This window comes from Pogona vitticeps, chromosome 3 (assembly GCF_051106095.1).
Source record: "Pogona vitticeps strain Pit_001003342236 chromosome 3, PviZW2.1, whole genome shotgun sequence".
In the NCBI taxonomy this organism is placed as follows: domain Eukaryota; kingdom Metazoa; phylum Chordata; class Lepidosauria; order Squamata; family Agamidae; genus Pogona; species Pogona vitticeps.
The window spans coordinates 6,190,503-6,202,065 of NC_135785.1; the positions used below are offsets into that span (position 1 = coordinate 6,190,503).

An 11,563-nucleotide genomic window follows, 5' to 3' on the forward strand; every position below is an offset into this window, starting at 1 on the left:
GATGTAAAAGTGTATAAAACCACATATGCGCTAGTGGAAATTAATGGGGAAAAAAGAAAAATGGAGGTTGCTGTGGTACCTGGTTTGATTAGAGAAATGTTATTGGGGAGGGATTGGTTGGGAATAGATAAATTAATAAGTGATATAAAATGTATAAAGAATGAATGTGGTAACATCGAGGTGGAAGGTGGTTTGGAAGAGGCATCCCGGGAAGTAACACGGTTTTGGCAACAAGACGATGGAATGCTGTCAAAATTCTTTGAAAGAGCCAAGAGAGAAGGAGAAGTGAAGAAGGGGGAAGTGGGATTTGAATTACAGTGGGGTCTTGACTTGAGAACTTAATCCGTAATGGAAGGCGGTTCTCAAGTCAAAAAGTTCTCAGGTCAAATCTGCATTTCCCATAGGAATGCATTGAAAACCATTTGATCCGTATCTACTCTTTTTCGTCCATAGAAACTAATGGGAAGCTGCTATTCTGCCTTTGATCACTAGAGGGGGATATTTTGTTTCTTTTTTCTTAGGTCAAGAAAGGTTCAGGAAAGTCAGGGAAAATACAGTCCAGGCAGTACAGTACCAGGCAGTCTGAAGACTGTCTCCCAATCCACTCTCTAAACGCTGGGAGGAGTGAGGAAGCAGACAGGCACCCCTTTCACTGGCCAACAGTTAACTGAAAGTTCAAATTTTGCACTTTCCCTGCCTCCCACGTGGTTTTTTTTCAGTTCTTAACTCAAATCTAAGTATGTAAGTCAAGTCAATATTTTCCTATGAGAGTGGTTCTTAAGTCAAAATGTTCTTAACTCGAGCCGTTCTTAAGTCTAGACCCCACTGTATGTGATGGTTTATTGTATAGGATGGCTATTGACGGTACTAAACAACTGGTAGTGCCTGAGAAATGGAGAGAAAAAATATTGCATCTGGCACATGATGTTCCCATGGCTGCTCACCTAGCTGTAAAGAAAATGGGTTCTAGAATTTTGCAGAGATTTTGGTGGCCCAATATATGGGCAGATATTGAAAATTATTGTAAAACATGTAAGCAGTGCCAATTAACCCAACCCAGATCTCAACCGGGAGGAGAATTAATTCCTATGCCTTTGGTTGACACTCCTTTTGAGAGAATTGGTTTAGATATTGTAGGGCCCTTAACAAAATCTGCTGGTGGACATGTGCACATTTTAGTAATAATTGATTACGCAATGAGATATCCTGAGGCAATACTTTTAAGAACAGTAACCTCAAAAGTTCTGGCTAAAGAATTAATGCAAGTTTTTTCCAGGTTGGGATTCCCTAAGGAAGTGATAACTGACCAAGGCTCAAATTTTATGAGCCAAACTTTGAAGGAAATGTGGAAATTATTAGATATAAAACCCTTACATACCACCGTCTATCACCCTCAGTGTAACGGATTAGTGGAAAGATTCAATAAGACTTTAAAGAGCATGTTGAGGAAATTGGTCATAGACAAGCCTAGTGTGTGTGTTTAGTCGTTTAGTCGTGTCCGACTCTTCGTGACCCCATGGACCAGAGCACGCCAGGCCCTCCTGTCTTCTACTGCCTCCCGGAGTTGTGTCAGGTTCATGTTGGTTGCTTCGCAGACACTGTCCAGCCATCTCATCCTCGGTCGTCCCCTTCTCCTCTTGCCATCACACCTTCCTAACATCAAGGTTTTTTCCAAGGACTCTTTTCTTCTCATGAGATGGCCAAAGTACTGGAGCCTCAGCTTCAGGATCTGTCCTTCAAGTGAGCATTCAGGGTTGATTTCCTTTAGAACTGATAGGTTTGTTCTCCTTGCAGTCCAGGGGATTCTCAAGAGCCTCCTCCAGCACCACAATTCAAAGGCATCAATTCTTCGGCGGTCTGCTTTCTTTATGGTCCAGCTCTCACTTCCATACATCACGACAGGAAAAACCATAGCTTTGACTATTCGGACTTTTGTTGGCAAGGTGATGTCTCTGCTTTTCAAGATGCTGTCAAGATTTGTCATCGCTTTCCTCCCAAGAAGAAGGCGTCTTTTAATTTCAGGGCTGCTGTCTCCATCTGCAGTGATCATGGAGCCCAGGAAGATAAAATTTGACACTGCCTCCATATCTTCCCCTTCTATTTCCCAGGAGGTGATGGGACCAGTGGCCATGATCTTAGTTTTTTTGATGTTGAGTTTCAGACCGTTTTTTGCACTCTCCTCTTTCACTCTCATTACAAGGTTCTTTAATTCCTCCTCACTTTCTGCCATCAGAGTGGTATCATCTGCATATCGGAGGTTGTTGATATTTCTTCCGGCAATCTTAATTCCGGCTTGGGTTTCTTCCAGTCCAGCCTTCCGCATGATGTATTCTGCATATAAGTTAAATAAGCTGGGGGACAATATACAGCCTTGTCGTACTCCTTTCCCAATTTTGAACCACTCAGTTGTTCCATGACCAGTTCTAACTGTTGCTTCCTGTCCCACATATAGGTTTCTCAGTAGACAGATAAGGTGGTCAGGCACTCCCATTTCTTTAAGAACTTGCCATAGTTTGCTGTGGTCCACACAGTCAAAGGCTTTCGCATAGTCAATGAAGCAGAAGTAGATATTTTTCTGGAACTCTCTGGCTTTCTCCATGATCCAGCGCAAGTTAGCAATTTGGTCTCGAGTTCCTCTGCCCCTTCGGAATCCAGCTTGTACTTCTGGGAGTTCTCGGTCCACATACTGCTGAAGCCTACCTTGTAGGATTTTGAGCATAACCTTGCTAGCGTGCGAAATGAGTGCAATTGTACGGTAAGACAAGCCTAAGCAATGGCATATGTTAATTGCACCTTTAATGTTTGCGGTTAGAGAAGTCCCACAAGCATCCACAGGTTTTACCCCTTTTGAATTGTTATATGGAAGAAATTCCAGGGGAATATTAGATTTAGTGAAAGAAAGTTGGGAGTATGGTAGAGATAAATCTCAGTTGCAAATTAAACAGATTATTGAGATGAGAGAACATTTAAATCATATATCAAAAGAAGCAAAGAAACAGTTGGGAAAAGCGCAGACTGAACAAAAACGTAGATATGACAAAAATGTTAGGAAACGGACTTTTGAAGTGGGACAAAAAGTATTGTTGTTGCTTCCCTCTGAACAATCTAAACTGTTTGCAAATTGGCAGGGGCCTTATGAAGTGATTAAGAAGTTAAGTGATGTAAATTATGAAATTGCTACCCCAGATAAGAAAAAAGGAACAGGAATTTACCACGTGGATCTATTGAAAGAATGGAAAGAGAGAGATAGTTTTGTAAGCGAAGTAGAAGAAGAGAATTTGTGACCAGATATTAAAGAGTGTATAATGCCTGAAGAAGAATTAAAACTAGAAGACGACCTTAACAATGAGGAAAGGATTAAAATTAGGGAGATTGAACGAAATTATAAAGATGTGTTTTGTAATAAGCCGGGGTCTACAAATATTGGAATGCACTGTATTAATACTATTCCTGGGAAGGTAGTGAGATCAGGAGGAAAGAATTGGCCATATCATATTAAAGAAAAGATAAATAAAGAAGTAGACGAAATGTTATCTTTAGGGGTGATAGAACCTTCTTATAGCCCGTGGAGAAGCTATCCAGTAATGGTACCTAAATCGGATGGCAGTGTCAGGTTATGTATAGATTTTAGAAGGTTGAACGAGATTTCCAAATTTGACGCTTACCCTATGCCTAAAATTGAGGATTTATTGGAAAGAATAGGCGGAGCTAGGATTCTAAGTTCTTTGGATTTGGTGAAAGGATATTGGCAAATTCCGTTAAAAGAAGAAGATAAAGAAAACCGGCTTTTGTCACCCCTAAAGGGTTATTCCAATATTTGAAAATGCCATTTGGTTTACATGGAGCGTCAGCGACATTCCAAAGGGTAATGGATAAAGTACTTGAGCCCGTAGAAAAATTTGCAGCTGCTTACATCGATGACATTTTGATTTATAGTAGAAATTTTAAAGAACATTTGGTACATTTAACAAAGGTACTGGATGAGTTAAGGAGAGCTAATCTAAAAGTAAATCCTTCTAAATGTAAAATTGCTAGAAAAAGTATAAAATATTTGGGATTTCTAATTGAAAATGGAAAGATACAACCAGTACCTGATAATGTTGACAAAATAACAAAATGGCATGTTCCAAAAAATAAAAAGGAAATACAACAGTTTTTAGGTTTGGCAGGTTACTACCGACAATTTATTCCAAATTATTCAGAAGTTACAGCACCTTTGACAGATTTAACAAAAAAGAGAAAAACTAAAGAAATAATTTGGGGCAAGAAAGAACAGCTTGCTTTTAACAAGGTAAAAGAAATCTTAAACACATTGCCTCATAGATATGCTCCTGATTTTGAATTACCATTTCTAGTTCAAACAGATGCATCAGAAAGAGGAATTGGAGCAGTCCTGTCGCAGAATAAAAATGGTAAAGAATATCCTGTCATGTATATTAGTAGAAAATTACGTGAAAGAGAAAGGAAATATTCTACAATTGAAAAGGAAGCCTTAGCTGTGAAATGGGCGATCCAATCTTTTAAATATTATTTGCTGGGCACAACATTTATTTTAATGACCGATCACGCTCCCCTGCAGTGGTTAAACAAAATTAAGGACTCTAATGCGAGATAGACCAGATGGTATCTTAGCCTACAACCTTTTTCTTTCACAGTCCAATACAGGAAGGGGAAAAATCATATTAACGCAGATTATTTTTCTCGACAGGATATCGAGGAGAACATAGATGTCGAGAGGACGGCCCACTCAAGGGAGGGGGCATGTGAGGAAGAAGTAGGAAAAGCATCAAAGAGTGAGCCGTCCCCTCAACCATCTGAGATAGATCAAGAGATAAAGCCTGAAAGGGAGTTAGGAGCAAGACGTAAAGAAAAGCAATTAACAGATGCGCGCGCCAAGGAAGAGAGAAAGATCCACGAGGCTGAAATAGGAGAGTGGGAAGGCGGGGGAAAGCGTGAGGAGGAGAAACGGAAGAAACGGTCAGAGGCGGCAGAGGAGAGAGAAAAGGGAGATTGGAGCAGTAACAGGGAGAGTGTAGACGTATTTTTGACAACAGAAGAAGGGAATAGATCAAAGGCCAGTCCCACAGAAAAGACCGGCCGAGGGCGATATCAATGAAGAATACAGAGATCCAGCTAAAGGAAAGTTTAGACCAATAATACCCAGTCTTAGCCCTGAAGAATGGACAGTTCTGGTATATCACAGGGCTCACGGTCCAGAGAAAATGGTACATCAATTCGATCCGGAAGTAGAGAAAGAGCTGTTGAAAGAGGGGGATTGGGCCCGCCATCCCTGTTGCGGGACCCTATGTGTGGTCTGCAAAGGAATCATGAGAATGCCAACCGAGAAAGAGAAAACTGCGAAAACTTACTATTAAAAGATTTACCTGTTGAGAAATCGTTAGCCTGGTTTTGGGACGATTCTCCACCCCATTTGACTTTATCGAAACCAGTTGAAGTTGAAGAACGAGTTAATACAAGTTATGTTAAAAAAATGCTTTATTTCATAATCCTGAAGCCTCTTTCGTCTTTCCTGAAGTAGAATATCCTAGGAATAGTGCAGAACCCCCCCCACACAGTTTTGTTTTATTTTATTTCTTTTGTTTTCTTTCCCTTTAAAGGGAGGCGGACCAAGTAGGGTGACTTGAGGCGTGTACGCCATGTAGATGCAAGCGTCCCACCAAATGGCATACCACATGTCTACATGATATTAAGCAACCCTATTTAGCCTGATCCTAGGAGTACGACAAGGCTGTATATTGTCTCTCTGCGTATTTAACTGATGATGATGATGATGATGATGATGATGATGATGATGATGATGATGATGATGATGATGATGATGATGATGATGATGATAGTGTTTCGCCTACAAGGGGAAGACTGATCAAGTGGCTTCTGTGTCTGCTGGGTTTCCTACTATGGATTCACAAATTCAAGGACACTGATCTCCCTCCTTAAGGCTGTTTTTCTTTTCATTAGACTTTGACTGGACAGCTCTTCAAAAAGAGGACTGTTCCTCTATAAAGGAGGCTGCATGGCCACCCTAGTGTCATGACCATCAACTTCAGCATAGAGAGTGTTGCCAGGTCAGCAGAATCCAATTCACATCATGATCGCCTTCTCCCCTTTGTTGGTAAACAAGTTCTCTTTATCCTATACTGTACTGGAGAAAGTTTTTGAGGCACTACATCCTTTTGTTTAGTGTAGTAAGTTGCAAACAGATTAGGCACACTGAATCAGAGTGAAATTGGTTAGTTAACTCCTTTGAAATTGGCTTTATTTGATCTAGAGCCCTTTGATCTCTCTTTTTTTAATGCTCCATGTTATTCATAAAGCAATCTTCCAACACCTTATTTCAAATGAATCATTTTTTTTTATTCCAACTAGTTTCTTCACTATCTAGCTTTCACATTACAGTGACTGGAAATATTACTGAATTACAATAGGACTTCATCCTAGCTCTTTTTCTAGTTCCTTTATAGCTGCCTTTCCAAGACTTTCTTCTAAAAACACTGTCCTCTAATATCTTGGATGCAAACTCCACTTAGATTGACGATTGAACTGAGATGCACATTTTCTGGGGTTTTTTCATTAACAATCCATATCACACAGTCTAGTTATGGGGAATCAACAAATTCAGTCTCTACAGGCTTGAGTTAATGATACGACCCAAGGACTCAGGAGGACGAGGGACTCGCCTGGGAGAGGAGGATCCAACTGTCGTTCATATATTCATTTCCTTCCCACTGCATTAAAACGCTGTATTAACTATTCACTTTTACTTGAAGAACCAAACTGGCCTTTGACCTCAGATATTCAAGACCTAAATCACTTCTCTTTGGAATTAGGGCCAATGAACATGCAGTGATTAGTTTATGCTAAACATCTTCCACACACATGGCAAATGCACACATTAATTTTAATGTGACAAAGGCAGAGAGGGAACATCACCAGTGAAGTTTTCAAAAGGGAGCTGGACGAGTGCTCAGCCAGCATGTTCAGGACCATTAAAAAAGTGTGTTGTTTCCAAATTAGGCCATCATGTTCCATAAGGCATGACGGGTCCAAGTGCATGTGGCCCACTGCATTCCTCTCAACCCTGGCTTTTTGATGCACCAACTTCTTTTATTCTCACTGAAGCCAGTGAACCCCAGTTATAGCACGGAATGAGTAGAGATAAGGGTCTTGGCCTTCAAGTCATACCACGTGCAAAAAAACAAGCTTCTCTCCCCCTCCAGCTCAGCTCACCATAAGATTTTTGTCCCCTTCCCTCAAGATGAAAGGAACTAAATAATTCCCTGAGATCTGAGAACGCGACTTACTTCATCTATAGGCTGGTTAACTTATGGCAAATGGCAGAATACAGATAAAATCAATTAATACATAAGATGTGTGGCATCCATTGCTTCTGATGTAGAGTTCAGCTCGTAACCCATTACTGGGGCTCTAACAAGGGCTGCTGCAAAAGGACAGTCCTGCCTATGAGCAATTGCTACTGAAGCTGCAAGAATTCCCAGCCAGCCAGCACCCCATGCATGGGCAGAAGGAAACATGAAACTCTCAGGCTTGCTATGGGACCAGTATATCTATTACATGCTCCAACCCAAGCTGTCTTTTCCATACTTCTGTCCTTTTCCCACATATGCCTGTTCCAAGTGACCCAACTTTATCCAACATGGCAGCAAAACCCTGGGTGACAAAATTACTAGTTACAACTGTAATTACTAGTTACAGGACATTCCAGAGCAATTTATGCACCCAAATGGATTTATAGGCCTCCCAATATTAGCTTTGGAAAACCCCAGTAGCCATCTCTCTGTGTGTGTGTGTGTATCTGTTTTACACTGTATAACATTAGAAGACTCATGATGGCCACTAAAGTCAACCTGCAGAATTTCTGGCAGCTAGCTTCAGAGATTACATAGTAAACACCTTTAAAGTTTCCTCTCATTTTTATTATTTACAAAAGGGAAAAGGAATAGAGCTGAATCAATTTGTGCCCTTTCTCATTTGACGAGTTTTGCATCACCTCCAGAACTGAATCTGTCTATTCTGTTTTGATCCGGACCTCCAACAAATCAGTCCATATCAGGCTGATCTAGCTAATCATATAGGATTGGCCCAACCCTAGCAAAAATTGCTGTCCTTAATGGAGTCTCTCCACCGCACCCTGCCCATCACAGTCCTTTTCATGCAGTTCCATACTCCACGATGGAGTGCATGTGGTCCTTGGGTTGCATATATTTGCACCTAGAAAAACCGCGGAAGAAGGCGGCATCCTATCATTCCAAGATCCAAGACCGTAGGCATGACGGGGGATCTTCCAGCAACCAACTTTTTTTCCTGCTTGGCTGCTTTTCCCTGCAGCCCAAGAATTAACTCTGTAGCCTATCATGCTGAAGCCAAGCACCCAATGTGTAAAAACAGCTTAACCACCAACTTTATTTATTTATTTATTAAATTTGTACCCCGCCCATCTAGACCGAAGTCTACTCTGGGCGGCTAACAATAATAGATAAAATAAAAACAATATAATAATAAAAAACAACAGTAGTAATATAGCTCAAGATGGGGGAAAAACATTAAAGTAATGACAGGAGGGAAAGCCTGCCTAAAGAGCCAGATCTTAAGCTTGCTCTTGCTCAACTTCTTAGCACCCATGACGCTCTAAAAAGCCTTCTTACCTAAAACCTACTTCATTCATGTCTGCTCACTGGCACACCTCGTGCCCTAAGCCCCAGTCACCAGTCAACCAGTTCAAGTCTTGGAAAATAAATACCTTGGTCAGAATATCACGGTTTAATTGGAAGAAATTCAGCTGCCATAAGCATCCCAGAAAAGGTAGAGGAGCCGGTCCGGGAGGGAGCTGTTTTCTTATCCCTTGCAATTTGACAAACTGGACAATCAGAAGGCCCAAAATGAAGAGAAGAAACAGGTAACTGAACGGCAGCATCTCCTCGCCGCTTCCTGGGACAGAAACACTTTGTGTTGGGGTGGTGTGAGTGGAGGGTGTTTTTTTTAACTCAACAAGCGCTCTCCCATGGGTGTGCTCATACTCAGAATTCTTTATATATATATATATTTTCCTGCCTTCCTACTTTGGTACACTCTTTCTTTCCCCTATCAAACAGCTTGAGGCATTTTTTAGATGTCAGAACTTGTTCCGCTCATGGTATCGTGGGAAAAATCAAGGGGGGGGGGAAGTAATCCCGAGATGAATAATTCATGAGGCGTCTTGCCACACTCCATTCGAAAACTGCAGCTGGCAGAGGTACATTTACATCTGCTGCCTCCCGACAGCAGATTTGCCCGCGTCATCAGGCGGCAAAATAAGTCCAACGTCCTCATGTTTAACTTATGGGCTTGCCGGTGATACTTGGAAAGGGTTGGAAAGGTTAGCACCCAGAGAAAGGTGGCTGGGGATATCAGTGAAGATGCTGCTGATGCCTCACTAGCATCAGCCAGCCCTGGCGGCCAGGGGCTTTTTGAATGATCAGCAAATGTTTCCTTATCTCACTTGCCTTCCACTCTTTAGCTAGACTTGAGAAAGAGCTGATTCGAGGACAATGGGAGATGAGAACCAGTTGAATGCTGTGAGGGGAAAAATAGGACTATAAAGTGCTGGTCACATCACAGATTATAATTCTGTCTGGATGTGCTGATTATTCAGAAATTCCCACCTGCGCTCCGTGTACCCTTTTGCATTTTAAAAAGTTTGTGCCCGGAGACCTGGCTCTGAGATTTTTCTACCTTTTGCTTTAAATGCATTGTACTCTTTTCCTTTAAGACATAATAAAGTTTCCTTCCTTTTTTGAAATAACCCAGCCTTTCCATTGCCCCTTGGTTAACATTCCAGAGATTTTCCCTGACCAAGGGAGTGGGAAAGCCAGCCAAAGGCTCAGAGTTATTTTGGGAGGGGTGTGTGTGTGTTCTTTTGTTTATCGCACCTTCCAGATCCAGGAAAAGACCTGACCAAAGAATTCTTCCCATCTCTTGGCGAAGAAGTGGCTCTGTTCAATTTGGATGAATCAAGGAGGGGGAAGTGGTGGCCACTTCTAATTTAAGGTGATGTATCAGAGCTGGATCATAAAGAAGGCTGACTGCCAAAGAATTGATGCTTTTGAACTGTGGTGCTGGAGGAGGCTCTTGAGAGTCCCCTGGACTGCAAGGAGAACAAGCCTATCCATTTTGAAGGAAATCAACCCTGAGTGCTCCCTAGAAGGACAGATCCTGAAGCTGAGGCTCCAATCCTTTGGCCATCTCGTGAGAAGAGAACTGCCAGACTTCCCCCAGCTGCCTTCTCGGTTTTATTCATGTTCCCTTCTTTTTACAATAGTTTCTGACTGCATCTCCAACATTTCAGATTTCAGAAATCTTTGAACAATCTTAGAGCTGCTGAGTTGGAAAGGACTCTATGGATCATTGAGTCCAGCCCGAGTCGAGGAGGCACCGAGGGGAAATCGAACTCCCACCCTGTGGCGCCACAGTCAGATGCCTAAACATCCCTCTTAAATATTTTTTCTCCAAAATCTCTATCCATCAGTCCTTACCCAGCTCCTCTTTAAATGGGTTCCCTTAAAGATCAGAGTACATGCCTGATTATGCTCAGATCAAATCTCTCGTTTCATAGTATCATGAATTCCAAAATGACACGACCGCTCTTCTCTGAGACTCCTGTTGCTTTGGTCTCACCCACTTGGTATAAATAAAATGTATACGCACGATGGACACCCACAGGAATGGATTAAATATAAGGCCAGGTTTCTTGAACCATTACCAAATGTAACACTTTGGCTGTTATCCAATGCCACCGTAATTTTCTTACCATGCCCATCTCTCATCACAAGGCTCTAAGGTTAAAGACATGATAGCAGTCTTCCAATATCTGAAGGGCTGCCCCAGGGAAGAGGGCATCGATTTATTCTCCATGGTGGAATTTCCTGACAGTGAGAACCATAAAGCAGTGGAACAGCTTGCCTCCCGATGGGGTGGGTGCTCAATCGCTGGAGGTTTTCAAGAGAAGATTGGACAGCCATCTGTCCTGGATGGTATGAGGTTTGAGGTGGCATGAGGTCTCCTGCCTTGGGCAGGGGGCTGGACTAGAAGACCACCCAGGTCCCTTCCAACCCTATGACGATTCTATGATTCTATGAAAATTATCTGTATTCCCTACACTAAAACATGTGATTCCTCTGTTAACTTCTTTCATTCTGTCTTTTCCTTCTTGGGATTTACTGCATCTTCAACCTCTCCCAAATCCCCTCTCTCTTCTCTCCCCCCCCAACCCCATCTCTGCTTAGACCTGGTGTCTGTTTTCCAACATCTTGAAGTATTTTTACAACAGGATTGTAAAACAAACATAGACCTAACCACTGCATGTAACTCACGAATGTGAAATGGATATTTCATCTACCTTTCATTCCATTCCATTTTGTCTCTTAAGGTCTCACAAAGTGGAGGTGTCCAGGAAAGCTTACATTTAAAATATAAGTTTTTTGTCTCTCTCTTTTATATTGTTTTGCTTGTTGCTGTTTTTTGTTTCTTTGGATTTTGCCTGATATGC

At 41.8% G+C, this 11,563-nt stretch overlaps 1 protein-coding gene across 1 annotated transcript in view; it reads right to left on the minus strand.

Moving 5' to 3' along the window:
- The window catches only part of LOC110088872 (cytochrome P450 2J4), a 37,550-nt gene extending 28,597 nt beyond the window's left edge, over positions 1-8,953 (minus strand). The window contains exon 1 of the mRNA XM_020811486.3: positions 8,780-8,953. Within this exon, the coding sequence (XP_020667145.3) occupies positions 8,780-8,953 (174 nt within the window). The remainder of the gene's footprint in view (positions 1-8,779) is intronic.
- Between the last annotated feature and the right edge of the window lie 2,610 nt (positions 8,954-11,563).